Consider the following 18196-nt stretch of genomic DNA (forward strand, 5'->3'; position numbering starts at 1 on the left):
AGAGTGCTGACACGCATCCGAGTGCTGCATCCTGGGAGGGTACAACGCTACCCCATCCACCACACATCTTTCAGAGGGCCACGGGCAGCCTCCAGCTGTGCATGCAGAGTGAAACCCGATGCGCTAATCCGGAGCGAACCGGCATCGTACACACGCCCGGTAAGCAGCGGTCTGCATTTGCCCAGGAAAGCAAGCATTTGGGACACTGCGAAAAGCACCTTTGATTTGTCCAAAGGTGTGTTTGCTTTGCCGGGGCGAGGCTGTCTCGCTTGTGGGGCACCCTCAGTTTAAAACCAAAAACAAAAAGAGGGGGGCGGCCGGCCCGCCGGGGATCCCAGCGGGGGCACCCGGCCGCGGACCCGCTGAGGCCCTGGGGCTGAGGGAGCGGCCGCCGGGCTGAGGGGAGAGCGGCCGCCGGGCTGAGGCGGGAGCGGCCGTTGGGCTGAGGCGGGAACGGCCGTTGGGCTGAGGCGGCCGCCCGGCACCCGTCACGGGCGGCGGGGCGGCTCGGTAACGGCGGTGGGGACCCGCTGCCGGGCGGCTCGGCTCGGCTCGGCTCCTTTCCCTTCCTTTCCCTTCCCTTCTCCTCCGTTCCGCTCCCCTCCCGCTCCCCGCCCCGCCCCGGGCCGGGGCTCGCCGCGGCGGCCTTGCTGTGAGGCGGCGGCCGCTCGCCCGCGGGGAGCGGGCCGCGATGGTGCCGGTCCTCTTCCCCGCCTCGGCTCCCGCAGCTCCTCTGCCCCGCAGCTGGGCGCTGACCTCAGCAGGTAACGTCTGCGAGCCTCGGGTCTGAATGCAAAATCCTGCATCATTATCTTTATTAGTATGAAAATGAAAGTAACCTAACTCTTCCTGCACAGGACGGTAGATTTAAAGGCTTCTGCCTTTGGGCTGCTACCTCTGCAAGCTCTTCACTTACTGAAAGCTCTCCTAGAACCGAAAATTAAGATTGCTCGGACAACTTGAAGCAATAGCAAGTCATTAAAAAGTTATTTAAAGTATTTTTTACAGTATTGTTGTTTTGGATAGCCTGGTATCTTGCAAAAATACCTCTGGTTGCTATCGGTAGTAAGCCACAGGAAGAACTTGAGAAGCCAAAAACTTAAAATACATTTGCAAATGATTTCTGCAAGTTGATTTAAAAAAATCTTTTGTTATACTTCTGGCATTATAACTATAGCAGGTATTTTTAACCTTTAAATTGGTCTACCCATTGATCACTGTTATTATTAGAATTCAATTATTACAATAATTTGCCACCTTTTTCCTGTCAAAAACGCCCACACTAAATAATAACCCAGCTATGACAGAGTACGAGTATCTAAAATTCCTATAGAGCTTGCTCTATAGCATGCTCTAAAACGTTATTGAGTCTTGCCAGGAAGCTGTGAATTCACAAAGAAATGAAACCATTTCCTTGGAAGGACCAGTCCTGACCGTACTGTCATTTAAGCATCTGAGCTAGGAATAGAAGTGGATTTTTCTGTCCAGTTAGGGATTCCTCTTTAATTTGCCCTTTTTGCTGCATGAGTTTGAAGCAGAGTTCTGTGCCAAACATGCTTGGAGGATGACTGGCCTGCATTATGGATTCTCAGCACCACAGAAATAGCTGCCTCATGCTTTGGGGTGCGTGGTTTCTGCCCCTGACCACCACGAGAGCCGTGTGTGGTGCACCTGTGCTAGCTTGCAAAGAGGTCAGCGTGTCACTGCAGGAACGCGACCTTGGATGTCCAGAAGTGCTCTCTGCCATCGGTGGTGCTCCTGGCACCTGCTGGCTGCTGCCCTCTCCTTGCCATGGATCGCTGCCTGCCCGCGGGAGCCAGCAGCTCGCCTCTGGCTGCCCGTCCCCGTTTCTCCCTTGTGCAGCTGCGTGTTCCGCCTGGGTGGTAGGTTGGTGTATAAAGAGAAAAGAAGTCAGCACCTTTCTTTTTTGCTTCCCATAAAGCTGGGCAGGTAATACCAGCTTGGAGCGCATACAGGAAAGGGAAATGGGAGTGCTTTGGGGTTCTGATCAACTTCCCTAAGCTACTGGTAGGTTGAACAGTCCTGATGATAATTTCCTCTGCGCTTGCCAGACTTCAATTTTGTTTTATTTGCGTGTGTTTAATCCATGTGGAGAAACAGAAGTGAATCAACACAAAACTTCGGAGGTTCTGTGTTTGTGTAAGCTAGGGAAAGACCACCATCATGTTAGGAAGTCCTTAATAAAAGTCATCTCTTCACCTGCAGCTCTGTGAGGTACCCTCAGTGAAGGATCGGCTCCTGTAGCACATAGCGGTTTGGAGGTAATACATCCTTGAGAGGCATCAGTCTGAAATTCTCCCATTTAAACAGCTTTTTGTGTAAAATTGCTTTAGTACAGTTTAGGTGGTGCATTATGCATCATTGATGAAATGGAGTCCGGACGCTTCCTTTAGGGAAGGTTTATTTCAAGTCAAGTCACACAGAAATAGAAGGCAAGTGGGCTCTGGCAAATCAAATCGATCCAGATTCTAGCATGTTATGTTGGTTTTTTGGTAAACGTTTTGTATCAAGAAAACTCCAAGCTCTGCAGTGATCTTCACAAAGCTAAGTTAACGTGTTTCATTGTGCTGTGAGGTTGAACCTTCCACCATCCGTACGGTGTCCTTGCGGGTACTTCACAGTACAGTGTAGAAATGATTTGGAAGTCCCACAGTATGACATAGTAATTATTTTCACTTAAAGATATCGAATACATGTTCACAGTGTATGTAATCTTAAAGAAATATGGCAAAGGTAAGCACTGCTGGATGGAGGGCACAAGACTGGGATTTTATTTTTAAATGTAGCTGTAGAAAGCTGTAGTGGTCTGAGTACCTAGTCCTGGTACTGTACTTATGCCTTCAGCATGGACTCCACTTCAGGCTCAGCCTGAGGTGATGGATGAATTATTTGCCTGTACTTCTTTCCTCACCTGCTGTCTTGGCTGATTTGCTCCATCTCACGAAAACTAGCAGAGCCTCCCTTCCTTAAAATAAACTACACATTTCTGAAGCCTCTGAACATCCATTTGACAAACGCTTCGTAGCCATTAGATTTTGTGGTCTGTATTCCTTCCTCCAGATTGAAATGAGTCGAAGACATTGTGCTGAGAGCTTTCGGCTTTCTTTGGGATCAAAATGTTTGATGAGTGATCTCTTGCCGAGATGTGGTTTATGTAAGGGAAATTTCCAGGGTGAAAGCTTAAGAGGTTTCAGTCCATAGCGTACTCAGCAGCAGCTCAGTATTCTGCTCATGCTCGTTTCTGGGGTGCAGCGTTGATTCATGGTGTATGGGATGCTGCACGTGACAGCTGGACCAATGAATCTTGGATGTGTCTTCATTATATTATAGCACACTTCTAGCTGACAAGCTAAGAAAAAGATACTGGTTGAGCAATAGCCTTCTGAATACAACCTCTTCGTTTCTTTTTCAGTAAGAAATGTGCCTCAGAACTTGTGGTGCAGATTTGGAAGGCCACTGATGTACTTCTACAAATCAGTTACTGCCTAGTTCCAGTAAGTGTCATGCATGTGAGACTGTTACAATGCATTTTCTTGCTTCTTCTCATATTTTCAGTCATAACAATGTGGTACATCATGTTTTCTTCAAACACTGTGATTGAACATACAAACACCATGTATTTCTATGAATATGAACCGGTTTACAAGCAACCGTACCTCTTCACGTCACGGGAACACTTGAAATGCAAAGACATAAATCCATTTCTAGTCATCTTGGTGTCTTCAAGGCCTAATGATGTGGAGTCAAGGCAGGCCATAAGGATAACATGGGGATCTCAGAGCTTCTGGTGGGGACATCGGATTCTAACCCTGTTCTTACTGGGTCAGGCAACTGAAAGAGAAGACAAGTCTGCAGCACTGTCAGTAGAAGATGAAAGCATCCTGTACGGTGACATAATTAGCCAAGATTTTATGGACACTTACAACAATCTTACCTTGAAAACAATTATGGCATTCAGATGGGTGGCTGAGTTCTGTCCAAATGCTAGATTCGTCATGAAGACTGATTCTGACGTCTTCATCAACACGGGTAACTTAGTAAAATTTCTTCTGAAGCTCAACTCCTCAGAAACTATTTTCACTGGTTATCCTTTTATAGGTAGCTTTGCCTACAGAGGCTTCTACAAGAAAACATACATCTCTTACGATGAATATCCTTTCAGTTTTTATCCTCCGTACTGCAGTGGCATGGGTTATATATTGGACGGAAACCTGGCTCTGAGGGTTTATGAAATGATGAGTCATATCAAACCTATTAAATTTGAGGACGTTTATGTTGGAATTTGCTTAAATATACTCAAGGTGAATGTCTTCATTCCAGAAGAACAACGGTTCTTTCTTTATAAAATTAATTTTGATATCTGTAAGTATAGGCATTTGATTGCAGTACATGGCATTAAGCCAAGGGAAATGATCCAGTTTTGGCAGGATTTGTCATCCAACACTTCAGTTACTTGCCTTTGATTCTGTATAAATGTACATGAGCTTAAACCTGTACCGTCTTAAACTTTGAATTGTACTGCAGAAGTGTTCAACTAACGCACAGGGCCACACGAAACAAGAGCACGGTTGTTGAGCTGACTTTGGCTGAAGGACAACTGTGCTGCTGGGGGAAAGCTGCGATGGCAGCATTTCCCTGGGACATTCTAATATTCTTAAGTGAAAATATCAGGAATTCGCAAAGCACTTTTCCATGTGTATATCCTATGCATGCAGGATGCTTCGGAATACGCTGTCCTGTCTTGCTCTGATGCTTCTGCATGCTGTCTGCTGTAACCATGGGATTGCTGCCTGAATCTCCTTGAATGTATAAAATGTCACAGGGGTTATGTTTATGCCAAGAAACTAGCTTGGAAGATGCTTCTCAGGGTACTGCCTAACTTGATTTCTTTTGTTGTTTTTGTGAACTGCATCATCCTTGGCTGCCTTCAGGTATTTGTTCTCTGCCCAGCACGAAACTCGGAGCTGCCTTCTTATTGACACATACTGCCTCTGTAATCGTTCTGAGTGTTACAGGGCTCTGGATTTGTGGGGTGTGCAGAAGCCAAGGGGAAGGTCTGAAAATGGGATGCACTCTGTGTGCATGTGTATGTATATTTATATACATGTAAAACAGAATTGATTTGGTGCCTTACAAGTAGCATTAGTAACGTTCACAGACCATTAGAGGGCTGGCCCCAGAATACTCCATGTGCAGTTTGGGCCCGAGACATCCCTAACGCAGTGGTATCATCAGGTACCGCAGACATCCGTACACGTGTGTATGTGCGTGTGTGCTGATGCATCCCGAGGGGTACTGGAACGACACTTCACATCCATTCAAAACTTTATATCCATTTCAGAAATAGTCTTCTTGCTTCAAGTTTTAAAATGAGAGCAGTATGAAGTTCTGGGCTTCTAACGTAAAGAAGACAAAGTGTACTGTATCTGTAAAGATGGGTATTCTAATCACTTTATTCATATCGGCAAGACCAAGGTTTCAGTAGTTTACACTTCTAATAGACAACAATACAGAATTTGCAATTACATTAACATAATTATTCTAGACACATCTACTACACAGCGGAGACTATAGTTACATCCTGTACATCTAGAATGACAGAGCACTGCCACTTTATTTGTACTACAGCTAACGGGTTATGACATATTTACATTTGGCTGTCTTTCAGATAGTCTCTTAGAGACAAATTAGAAGAGGTACAGAAGCCTCTGGTACCAAGACTGAGGTTTCACCAATGTTTTTGTTACGCTGTGGTTATGGTCAGTATTGAATTCTGCTGTCTTTTCAATAACTGTACATAGTTTTATGATGGAAGTATAGGACTTTTTTTTTTTATATATATAAAAATGATGTATTGGGGAAAATACTGCCTAGACAAGTATTTCAGATTTCAGTGTTCTAAGAATGTGTGCTAAGAGGGTCAAAGCTTTTCAAAAATGCATATATATTTTTGTTAAACCAAATAGCTAAAGATACTGCATTGCATAACTGAGGAAAGAATGCTATTGTAGCTCCCGAAACAGAGGTAAAACTACAGCTATTCCTATTGTTTTAGGATCCGTTATTTGATTGTTGTAGAACTGTGGTCAGATCCTGAGAGCTCTGTGAAAAATGGTTAACTTGCTCTTTGATTGTTTATACCCCTAAATAAAAAAAAAAAGCGTTTTTTTTTTAAGCCTGCCAGGTAAAATGTTTAGAAATAAATTGTTTGTCACAAGAACACTGATACTACAGCATAGTTTGTATTGCTTTTTCAAAAAAATGTGGTTATGAAGGACTATGCAATCTTCAGCAACTGGGTAGATAAAGCAGACAGCGCTCCTGGTGAGAGAATAAAAACCAGTACCCGGGATAAATGGCTGTGCAGTGCTGCAGTAAAACTGTGACCGCCACCGAGCAAGGTAGTTTTATATTTGCACCCCAGGATGATAATGCTGATCATAGATTACAAGGCTTTTGCTTTCACAAACGCAGCTTTATCACACAGTGATCTGTTTATGCCACCTGAAGTTGTCATTTAAAGGGAATGTCAGTTCTGCAAGAAAGTTGCACTGCAAAGTTATTCCCGATTCTGCTTTTTTTTTTTTTTCCTGAAACGTATTTCCAAATCTAGTTTGTATTTGAGTCTGACCTTATTATTGCTTAAAAGGCTGGAAAAACACACAACTAAGCTAATGTTTCTGCTTAAAGCAAGCATCAGGAGAGTTTCTAGAGTGAGCAGCCATGCAACAGGTAAAAGAGCTTAACACAGGGAACTAATACAAGCATTTAAATCAGTGGTGGGCCCAAATTTTATAGCATCTGCTTACTGAAAATGATGCATAAACCACAGGCTAAGATTTTTCCAAATCCTAATATTCTTTTTACCGTGCACGCAGGTGGCTCAGAAAGCCATATTAACATAAAATGCCAAGCAGTTACGATGTTGATATGAAGAGTGTCAGACTTTCTGTTTTGAAAAGCCTGATAATCCATTGGTCAGAGATGTTTGGGAACGACTTCAGGGTGAACAGCAAAAGGTTTACAGTCTGACATTTCAAGCCTCTCTTGCCTGTACGTTGTTTCAGAGAGTTCCTAAGTCAGAATGCTTCTGTGTGTTGTGTACGTTTTAGAATAAACAAGTTCAGTACAAGCCACGAAGTGTGTGCTGCAAATTCGGAGGCGTTATTCCCTACAACCAGCTCAGTGTGAGAGCACACAGACAGGGGGGCACATCTTCCTAGGTTTTATGGTACGCTCTCTAGTTAGTACTAAAAGATGTCAGTGCAAGCGGTAAGTAACTCACAAATGGATGTACAGTAAATGATGTAATTTCATCATATTTAAAACAAAAAACAAAAAACTAGAAGCTGCTTGGACGTTAACCGACCAAAGTGACACCGAATTGCTGATGCGCCTACCAGGTATGGGTATGTTAGCGATGGTGAAGGCGGTGGGGAGGCAGAGCTCTCTACTCCCTGTTTTTCATCTATTTTTGACTGACCAATGTGTACCACTCTGGTCATTTATTAAGTTTGCTGTGATTTGCTTACAGTAGGGGGGTTGGGGAAAGAGATGGAAAGCTTTCTGCAGTCTGACTGTTAAGCTGGTCGAGTTGTAATGCAGTTACTGGGTGTTGCACATTAAGCTGCAAGCCAGAGCCAAATGAAAGGGCTCCATGTAGGAAGGAAAGCAAACAGAGTTAAAATGGAGCACGGCAGATGGTTTATTTGCCTGTTACGTGCAATTGAGTCCTCATTTTAAAGAAACCTCAACCTGGGAAAAACAAACAGAAAAAACATATTGGGTTTCTGAAAATCATAAAGACGCTTTCTTTCACAGGACTTAAAGCACAGTCTGAGACACTGCTGTGCCGTGAGTCTTAGCTAAAGGCCCTGTCCACCTGCAACTCGTATGAGGAAACATTCTATCTTTTGTAGGACAGTTTGTCTCAGCTGCACTTATGGGCCTGAACTTAATTTTCTTGTTATAAAATAAGCGTTTAAGAACACAGCGCTCACCCCAGGAGACCTCTCCTGAGCAGGTCTGTGTCTCAGCACTGTTTACCTCCGGCCTTCCCACAGTTGCTACGCAGCACGTTCATTTTCCAGGCCACATTAATCCAAATGACCCGAATGAGGTTTTTTTATAGTGCGAGTGACGATGCTGCGTAGATGTCATAAGCATCCCAATCTGCTCTCTGACCTGGGGTGACACAGCCCGTGTCCTCGCTGCTCCTCTCGGCAGTGCTGTGTGGTGGTCCTTCAAGTAAGAGGGAAGTGTAGCCTCTCCTGAGCTTGCAGTAAAGATGCAATCTCAAAAACACGTGTCTTTGTGAGAAAAAATGTTAAAACAGAAGCCTGAAGAGGCTTTTATCTAAGAGAATACAGCGACATTGTGCTAAATGGAAGCTGTCTTTCACCAGGACAAATTGCTTAAGCGTGATGGTTTTATCTTGTGTGTTGTGTAGGCTGTTCTCCAATAAACATCTGCGCTACCCGTACAGAACTCCCACTGTGCAGTTCATTTTCATAATGAGATAATGATTTTTTCTTGGTCATTTTTTTTGAGAGCACTTCCAAATGCCTTGGGTAGAAGTGGTTTTGCAGGCACTCAGTGTAATACTTGTGCGATGCGGCTTTAAAGTTGTTCTTGTGGCCCCTGCCCCTGTTAGCTTTGTCCTTAAGGCTAGCATGATTGTTACAGTTTGACATGTTGAAGGCAGGCAGATTTGAAATGTACAGAAACGGACGTCATTTGTAAATCCAGTACGTGCTAACCACTGCAAGAAACAGTTTCTCAAGGAGCAGTGTAATGGCTCCGTACAGAGTGGCACTAACTCCAAAGAACTTTTTCCAAAAGCAACTCTTTAACATAACTCATTTTTTTCTTACCCGAAGGACAAAGTTTAAAAATCACACGGGGACTTTGGCAGTTCTGGTGTGAAAGTCTGATTTCATCGGCAGATGAAGCCAAGTGAGCGCATGGGCAGAGGCACAGGAGCAAACTCGTGCTGCTTTTGGCCAACTGACTGTCAGGGGGTCCTGGAAGCATGGGGGCACAGGCACAGCCTTGCTTGCTGGGGGCGCTGAGCAGGTATTTGACACACAGCTTGACTTCGTGACTGTTCTCGTAATTACCAAGCTTAAAGCACACGCAGTTAAAGTACAGTTTTGTCTGCATTACCCTCATGCCCCTGAACACAGTGTAGGAATGGGCAGAAAGCAAGGTTTCTCAGTCCCATATTTTCACTTCTAAGGCGTTATCATTGATTACTTATTTAGCTTTGCTGTATACAGGCTGAAAAAGATTTCTGAGCACCTGTGTCCCAAGAGGTACTAATGGGTCTGCACAGGCTTAAATGAATGCACGGCCGGTCCTTTAAATGCAGGACGAAAGAGCTTTATTTCCCTATTGCTCAACCACCTCAGTTTGTCCTTAATGCCAGATATAGGAACTGACACACTCATAAAAGTGGATTTCAAAACTTCAGTCCAGAATTGCTCTTGATGTCAGCCTCTCTATTTATGGTTTTAGACAAGCTCCAGCTGCTCTGACTGCACACACTTTGCTTAACAGAGCAAAGTACGTCTGCAATGTTACGTGTAACTGGGCACAAACTGAAACCTGGGACCCCTGGCTACCTGGGGGAAACCAAAAACAGCTGCTTACCTGAGCCTGTCAGTACTACATAAATACAAGTAACTCAAAATTCAAATCAATATTAGCTTAACTGTATGTATCTTATTAGATATGAGTCCTCAGAAAGATTACGTTATAAGCACATTGATAACGCTGAGGGGCAGCAGCTCTGGTCCGTACAGCTGTCACACTTGAGCAGCACGTTCTCGTTTTCTTCATCGTGCAGTTCTGTACAGCCAGATCTCAGGATGGAGGCCGAACAAACTACTTTAGAAAATGAAAGGCTGATGAGTTGTGGCTTTTTCCTTTGATATAATCATTTACTAAATGTTTCTCTGCATACTTCTGCAATATATTAATACTATATAAAGCCAGAATGTCATCTATTCTGAGAAGCAGCTGAACAAAACCTTTTTTTCAAGATTCAGCATTAGTGGTGACGTAGCAAACACTGTTAGTTCAAGCTGATGCAGTGTTCTTGTACTAATTTCTGTACCCTAAAATCTTCACAACTTTTTAAATTTTACCACGTGTAAATGGTATAACACCGTAATAACACTAGCAGTAGTTTTTGATGCTGACCTTATGTTTACAAGTCAGTAGACAATTCTTCATTATGTTAGATGGCATTCACTTTATTTGTATTTATCTAAACACTGATCAGTAAAATGGATTCGTTCGTTTCAGATTTAGTACTTGTAGAAATGTTAGGCCTCCAGTGCTGCTGCAGCCCCCAGAACGTTATCTGTGACCATCCGTCCCCCGAGACAGGATGGCCCTGCCCTGCCGCCAGCACCGGGTGCCCACCAAAAGCAGCGGCACGCGTTTCACGCGGGACTAGCGATGAGCTCTGGAGCCCTCCAAGCTTGGGCGCTGTCTGAGCGAGCTGCACTTGGGCAGACGTTTGGAGCCCGCAGACAAACACCGGCAACGCAGCCACCGGTGTCGTGAGGGCACCCACACGGGGTAAGCTGGCCGGGGCTGTAGGGTGCGATGCTGCTCTGCCAAACTGTTTCAGGCACCGTTGTAGCACCGGCCTGTCTGTGCTGCTGAGCCCTGCCCGTGCTGCTCTGGCGGTGCTGGGAGACAGCCTGAGAGAACGGGCCTGCGTCAGCCCCCCGGGGAGCGTGCACAAGGGACAAGGGAGCCTTAAATCACATCGTCCCGTACGTGTGTGTGCCCGTCACTGCCTGGGCCGTGTGCCTGGGCCGACCACGAGGCGGAGCTGTGAGACCACCCCGCACCGCTGGCCCCGGCCCTGGCCCTCCCGCGGTGCACAAGGAGCGGCAAACGGCGAGGGTGCAGCCGGTCTAAAACCGTGCCCGTGTGTAACGGCCCCCCGAACGGCGGTGTCTTTAGGATATACCACAGGATCAAACTGCTAGTTTATAGCAGCACTGGGAAGAGCCTGAATTACTGAAGTACTGGATAGGATGACTGATAACAGGCACCCTTTTCAGATTGGACCGTACAAAAGATGCTCTTTGGCAGCAACTTAATACAGCAGCTGTCTGCCAGTAGATGCTCTTGCCTGGCGAACAGATGTCGCTGATGGAGCTTAACTGACAAAAAACGTCCATGAACACCTAAGGCAAGGAGGGAGCTCTGCGATGTCTGCGGGCTGCTCTGACCAAAGCGCGCCCCAGCCCCTTCTTTGGGCAGCAGCCGGGGTGGCGGGGGGTGGTCGTGCCGCCCCAATGCTGTGCCACGTCCTGCTGCCGTGCCACATCCTGCTGCACGGCTCTGGCACACGTGGGGACGGTTCTGGCCATGTGGCTGGGAGCTCCTTCCAGATACAGGATGTATGATTAAGGCAGGAGAATCAGGCCCTAGGTCTTTCAGGCTGTGTAAGCAATACGTACGTTACTTAATCTGGTCACCCAGCAGCTAGCTGCATGTGTCACAGCAGAACTTGGCACAAATTGGCACGACCGGAAAGCTGCAGAGAGCTACAGCTGGGTTAGCAAACTGAGGAGACGTCTGGCAGGGAACGTGGGCAGGCACCGCGCCTGGACAAGGAAGACTGCACGAAGCCTCCATGCCCACTAGTCCTTCATCTCTAAACCTAAAGCAGCTGTTACCAGTTTTTTAAAAGTAAACCAAACCAAGACAAAACAACAAACGCCAACAGCCTTACCGGAGATCCCTGCCGTAACACCTGTGGCCCGGAAGGGAGCTGCTACAAGGGCGGGAGTGTTACGGAGACAGCTGAAGGGGCTGGAGCAACCACTGCTGTAACTGCAAACGCTGAAAGGGTGAGATAGAGCCGATTCAGCAGCTGACGGGGCAGCCACGTGTGTGAGTGAATCCTGGCATAAATATCCAAGCAAGCCTGCAGGACACTTCTGTTTTGTGCTGCGAGTTTTCTTAAATCCTTCAAGCAAGCCATGTGAGAGCTTGCTTTACTCCCTCCCTCAGCTTCCTATGGCAGCTACGGGACTCTGTGAAGGCACGCGTTTCCCGCCACCTCATTTCCCAGCTATCTCAAGTGCTAGAGCACCCAGAAAGCCAGCCGTGCTCAAGAGGTCTGGAATTCCTCAGCAACGCTTGCTAGCCTCAAGAACGTGCGCTGCAGAGAGGTTTCCTGGCAGCCATAAGCTTCTCACTGAAGTGGTGGTAGTCTACAAATTTCTTTTTGGAGCTGCCCATTGTTCCGCTTCCAACTTCTCAAATGCCCGTGAAGGATTGGTAGCTCTGTCACTGCTGCACAAGCCTCTCTGCTTTAGACTTCCGTGGGCTGCTAGGTCCAATTCTTCTTTTCTCTGGACAGCTGTTCTGACAAACATCCAGTCTCTGTTCTACACAGAAAAGCCAGCACAACAGAACCATCACCTGTGAAGGAGAAAGGAAAGGCAAATGCTCCATGCACCATGAGCTCTGCCTAGAGCCCGGTTTCGATCCTGCTGCTGTAGCATTATGATGTGATTAAGCAGTCCCTTGAAAATATCACACGAGGTTTTCATTGTGCAGCATTTGACCTCGAGTACTTCTTCAAAATAAAACAACTGAGGTACCCTGCGATTATGAGCATTTCCTGTTACCCACTCAATTTAAATGCAAACTTGCATTTAAAATTCCCTGAAAGCTGTTCTTCCTGTTCGAGTGTTTAAGAACACCTGAAACCTTCCATCCTCTGGGGCAGGGCTGCTCAGGCTGGTTTCAGAGCACGCTGGACACTTCCGTACTTCTGTGTCTCACTAGCACGCTTTGTCCTCTACTCGGAGCCAAGAGGCTCTACTCGCAGCTTTGACCGAGAAGAGGCTGGTAAAGGCCATGTGTACAATTTGGAGAGCACTGGCAATAGCAACATCTCCAGCTAAAAATTGTGATTACCTCCAAACAAACTCAAGAATGGAAGTTTGGTAGGAAAGAGCTAACCTAGGAATAAAAATGAAAAGACCAAGATGGGAATTCCTTCTTGCACAGAAAGCAGAATTTGTGCTCTCATCTTTGTCTTGAGAGACATCCTACCTGCCAACACAGCCACAACAGATCACAGCGTTTTGGAGACCTGCAAGCCACTTTCCCAGAACACGCTTTAGGGCGATTGCTTTTTGTCTAATTACTCTGTATTCTCACCCAAGAAGCAGACAGTGTTAGTCACTCTATAACTACAGCCGATGGCCCTGGTTCAGCCCAGGGACCAAGTAGGGAGAAGTTCCACTACCTCCAAGACAAGAGACGCCGGCGGATCATCCAGGAGCACGTTCCGAAGGGAGGGAGGAGTCCCAGGGGACATGATACAGGTACACAAGCCACCCAAAACGCTAACATCCGACTCGGGCCCCGACTCTGTTCCCCTGACACGCGCTATCCTGTCATGCTGCCACTGCTGCCACTTGTTCATGAAGCAGCCAACTAAGTTACCAGATGGCACACTTAGAATGCCATTGCTTAAACTTACAACAGTCACAGATTCCAAAATACAGTTAAATATTGAAAGTTAGATCTAAAAATATTTTATCTAGATTTATCACAAGCTTTCATCTCAACAGTGCGACGACACTGTTTGGCATTAATACATTATACCAGAAAAACGTTCTAAAGAGGCCTTCCCCCAGATTAAAACCACAAATTAATCTGCGGTGCTACAAAGAAGTCTTTAAGAGGCGCGACTTCCACCTAGGTAGCTCTAAGGAACTTCTGCTTTGATTAGTTCTCCGAACAGTCACTAATGAAATGAATTTTATCTTGCATTGTTTTCTTACATGCTTATGAAAAGTCCATACGAAAAAAATAACAAAAAGGTGAGTCTCAGCGAATGACAGTCATGCTGCTAGCACAACAGAGCTTTTTTTTTTTTTTTTCTTTTTGATGGAGAAGGTGACAGACCTCAGACCGCCAGTATCCTGCTGGACTTTAACAATGTGGCATAGAAGAAATGCTGGTAAAGCAATGCACGGCCTGAACAAGCACGTGTCTTCGGGTAGCTCAGTACCTACACCTCACCGCGTGCTCGGCAGGGGTTTATTTAATGGGGGGTGGGAGGGGGAGCAAAGCGCGAGCCAGCTGTGTGACAGCAGGGTGACAGCTGGCTCCTCGTCCTCCTCGTACCAGTAACAGCCCGACAATCACAGACCTCCTCCAACACAACCTTATCGCTGCAGATTAAAAAGAAAAGAGATGAGAGACATTAGAGCATCGTTCTGAAAAGTCACATCTACAAGTGAAAAGCACCATCACTGCTACCACCTGCTGTTAGCAGCAGCGCTGCCCTGCCCCGCTGTGCATCTCAACAAACCTCTATTAGAAATGAGAGGTAAAAAATCAAGTGAAAAGCATACGCAGGATTTTTAAAGGAAATTCTGAAATGGAAGATTACAGTTAGCTTCTAAGGAGCAGCAAGGTCACAGGAGACGGATACGTGTGAACGAACTTAATTCTTATAATCACTCAAAATGTGTTTGTTGTATTGCTCCTTCTGTTAAGCAAAGAACAAAGACCAGAGGGATCTGTTCTTTTTGTGGAGAATCTTAATGGTATTTACTAGAGCCTTCCACTATGTTTAAAATGTAAGAGTTTGTTTTAAGTTCAGCGTGAGGCAGAGAACCACTGGTAATTATTGTTCTTCTGTTTTGCTGCTATTCCTGAACTTCACCACCATCACTGTTATATTATCAGGGCACCCTCTGTAAAAGGACTGTAGAACTATACTCTTTGCACCAAAGTGCGGTTCATCCAAGCGTTCCTTGATGAATCGGACAGCCTCCTCATTGCTGAAAGCATCCCACAGACCGTCGGATGCCAGGATCATGAACTCTGGCTGCAGTTTGTCCAGGTCAAAGGTGAGGATGTCGGGGTCAGGAATGACAACATTCAGGTTCTTCAGAGGGTAATCCCCCAACGAGCGGGACATGGCCAGGATCCCCTGAACACGCCACGAGCCATTAAAGCTGATGAATCCACCTGGAGAGAAACACAAACAGTGTTAGAACCTTCCCCGACTCGCTGTCAGATCCACCCAAAAATTCGAGATGTGGTGTCCTGAGGTACATCAGTGTTACATATCTCAAAAAACAGGAGATGTCCTCAGTAAATGCCCCAGTGCTGCAACAAAGAGCGGGACTGTGCCCGCCTGCTCGTGCTGCTGGAACAGCTGGAGCACACGAGTGGCTGCGCTTTTCAGCGAAGCAGCTTTGTAGTCCCCAGTGAGACTGCACCGCACTGAATGCAGACGGGTGTTCCTGTGCTGCACAAGTTTTTGTTTGGCAAGCCTCGTGGTGGTGTTAGAATGAAAATACTGAAAGCGAGTCTTTATATTCTTGTGTCAGTAAAGCCCTCCTTTTTCAGTGAAGCTCATGTTTCCCCACCTCAGAAGATCTCTGAAGGAAACATAACAGTGACAACACCTGCAGCAGGACCCAAATCTCACTTAAGGCATTAGGAAAGAAGCAAGTGCAAAAACATTTGTAGGCTCTTCTAGCAAACTGCCCCGAATGAGGTGTGTCAAACCCAGAAAAATGTTGTGAACAAAGCAATCACAAAATTTTAGGCTAGAAGAATGCAGGGTGGGATCTGACTGACTGACAGACCATCACCATGATTAAGGCTACTGCCAGTTGAAAATGTGTCACAGTATTTGGAGGTTGCTCATAGTAAGATGGGTTTTGCACTGATACCAATGACTGATCCAGCCAGCGCCTGGCCGGTACACAGCCCGACCGCCTTAGGAGGGGAACGACACAGGGCCTCAAGGTCACAGCAGAAGGGAAGCACCTTCAATTTCACGTGTGTGCGTTTGGGTGTCACTGTCTGCAGCGATGCACAGCAGGATTGCCTCCAGCTTAACACGAATCAAAAGTCAGAGTCACCTGAGGACAACTGATTTGCGAAATGCCCAACATGGAGCATTAAAACACAACCAGGTTACATGAACTGGTGTCTGTATCTGTATCTGGTGCTCTCAGAAACGCGGCTGTTCGTCGTAGTTACCAGAGTGTTTTCAGCTCCCATTTTACCCTACTGCAACTCCACTTCAGCCAGGCAGCCCAACGAGCCCTGTCCAGCTGCTGCTGCGTGTTTGGAGGGCACCTGAGCTGTCCGTTGCACAGCCACCTACTCACCGGCACAGGGCTTTTCTTCAGAAGTGGTTAGAGCTGTAGTAACCCGGAGCGTAATCGTGTGTACGTATTGGAATGACAGGGGAAGCAGAACGCAATTAGGCAGAGGCAGTTTAAGCACACATTACACACACAATTAGAGGAGAGCACTGCTGCCACCCGTTACTGGGCTTACAGAGGAGGGAGCTGATGCTGCTGACTCGCTGCAGCACGCTTACGCCAGCCTTTGCAGGCAGCGCTGCTGCGTACGAAGTGACTTTTCAGTAGGTAACAGGTGAGTAAATTCGTTATGTTATTACGCTCACTAGAATATTTCTTGTTCAGCTGCAGGTAATTACAATGTTTACCTGTCTATTAAATTAGCTTATTCCAAAGTTGGAAATTCCTGCAAAAATCCAGGTTCATTTTTCATGTTGCTGTGTTATAAAGACTCATTTCAACATAAACAACGAAAATAAAAAATAAACAAATATTGAATAAGTGAAGGCCTTCTCTAAGTGAACAATTGTACTGAGCACCTGGATGATGTTAAAGGAGGCCTCAGGAACTTGAACTGCTAAATGGAAAACTCTCCAGTTTTTATGAATACATCTCCCAGGTACGCAGCTGAAGCAAAGCGAGACCAAGATTTTCCTATTCCTTTTTCTTAGGATCTGTAAACTTTTTATTTCCCCTTGGGGAGCTTACACGACCTTGGGTCTCTGCGCAGCAGCAGGAAGAGTCGCACTGCTCTGTCAGCGATAAAAGCAAACTGAGCAGGCAGGCATTTGACACGTACAGGCATTTATACTGGGGTGGGCATACTGATAACCTGCAGGTTTTAAAAATGCTTTACGCTCGGGGAAAAATGTGTTATTTCCACTTTATAGATGAAGAATTTGAGGCAGAGAAACAATGCATCTCTAGAGGCAATGCTCATCAGTAGCTTTAACACTTTTTTCTTTATCAAATAATTCCCTGCTGCAGGCTGCTTTGGGAGCCAAAACAGAAATGGGTTCAAAAGAGGCTCTGACAAACTCGTGGAGAATTGGCTATTAAACTCGATGCTCCAAATGTAACTTCCAGCCCAGGGGGTCGCTGAAGTGACAGGGTAAGCAAGCTAGGAAGATTTATTGTGGAAAGGTTACTGACTCTGTACTCCTGCTACAACATATGTTTTTGCTCATTAACAGTCATTATATGGGAACGAAAAACAGTTGTAATGAATTAGATCCATGGTCTGCTTATTTTAGAAACTAAACCTCGCTGAGCTTCAGACCCAGCCTCTTAGACGAGGGCTGCTGCCAGGATGCGGCCGTGAGGCACCTGTAAGGGTGCTGCTGCTGGTTGTTCGTGCGCTCCCCGCGGAGATCGCAGGGGAACTGGCCAGGACGGCGCACTGCCTGGTGGAGATGGAGGCTGCTCTTCTTACTTGGACACCGCCTCATTAAGGGAGAGGCCAGTCTGCTTCCATTTGCCTGCACCACGAACCCCTCTGAACAGAGCTGTATTAATAATGGAAGGCTTTATCTGCTGATTCCTCGCTCTGGTGCTCTCAGTGTCTCACAGGGGAAAAGTCTGCGTTATTGACAGAGGAGAGAAAATAAAGATGAACCTTCAATCCAAAGCACAAATGCTGTAACTCACCAGCTCTTTTAATCCTCTTCCTCTCTTTCAGCTGGTAGGGCTTGTGGTCGTGGGACAAGGGGATGGCGTTCCCGTCCTTGTCACACAGCACTCCCCGCGAGTCGCCGACGTTGGCCACCGTGAGTTCTTTATCCGACAGCAGCGCGATCAAACAAGTCGTACCTGGGGAAAAACAGAAGGGAATGGGAAGCAGAAACAATTACAGAGGATACAAATATCTGCAGTTACGCAGCAAATTTTCTGCTGTTGCTGTCGGTGGCTGTAAGGAGCAGCAGCCGTACGCGTACCTGGCTGAATATGAGTGCCGTGGAGCAGGCTGTCATCACACCTGACAGCTTTGTTCTACTGATACTTAAGTCCATTAGGTT

General features: G+C 46.2%; 2 protein-coding genes across 8 annotated transcripts in view; one reads left to right on the plus strand and one right to left on the minus strand.

Moving 5' to 3' along the window:
• The first annotated feature begins 11 nt into the window (after positions 1 to 11).
• Positions 12 to 6247, plus strand: B3GALNT1 (beta-1,3-N-acetylgalactosaminyltransferase 1 (Globoside blood group)). Of its 5 annotated transcripts, none has more exons than XM_080604434.1 (3): positions 56 to 159; positions 2227 to 2282; positions 3434 to 6247. In XM_080604434.1, exon 3 carries the CDS (start codon positions 3525 to 3527, stop codon positions 4482 to 4484), a length of 960 nt encoding a protein of 319 aa, XP_080460560.1. In that variant the 5' UTR covers positions 56 to 159; positions 2227 to 2282; positions 3434 to 3524; the 3' UTR covers positions 4485 to 6247. The 5 variants fall into 5 exon arrangements, with proteins under 5 accessions (XP_080460557.1, XP_080460560.1, XP_080460561.1 ...); XM_080604433.1 differs by lacking the exon at positions 56 to 159 and adding an exon at positions 747 to 764; XM_080604431.1 differs by lacking the exon at positions 2227 to 2282 and having other exon boundaries at positions 12 to 159.
• PPM1L (protein phosphatase, Mg2+/Mn2+ dependent 1L) overlaps positions 5451 to 18196 on the minus strand; it is an 85630-nt gene continuing 72884 nt past the window's right edge. For all 3 annotated transcript variants that reach the window (XM_080604429.1, XM_080604428.1, XM_080604430.1), the window contains exons 3-4: positions 17829 to 17990; positions 5451 to 15048 (exon numbers count right to left, since the gene is read on the minus strand). In XM_080604429.1, the coding sequence (XP_080460555.1) occupies positions 14702 to 15048; positions 17829 to 17990 (509 nt within the window). In that variant the 3' untranslated portion in view covers positions 5451 to 14701. The remainder of the gene's footprint in view (positions 15049 to 17828; positions 17991 to 18196) is intronic.

This window comes from Anser brachyrhynchus (genome assembly GCF_964034855.1).
Source record: "Anser brachyrhynchus genome assembly, chromosome: 9".
Taxonomy (NCBI): domain Eukaryota; kingdom Metazoa; phylum Chordata; class Aves; order Anseriformes; family Anatidae; genus Anser; species Anser brachyrhynchus.

Excerpts from the sequence above, each read along its gene's own strand:
- B3GALNT1 (XM_080604431.1), top strand. The coding sequence starts at position 3,525 with ATGCATGTGAGACTGTTACAATGCATTTTCTTGCTTCTTCTCATATTT.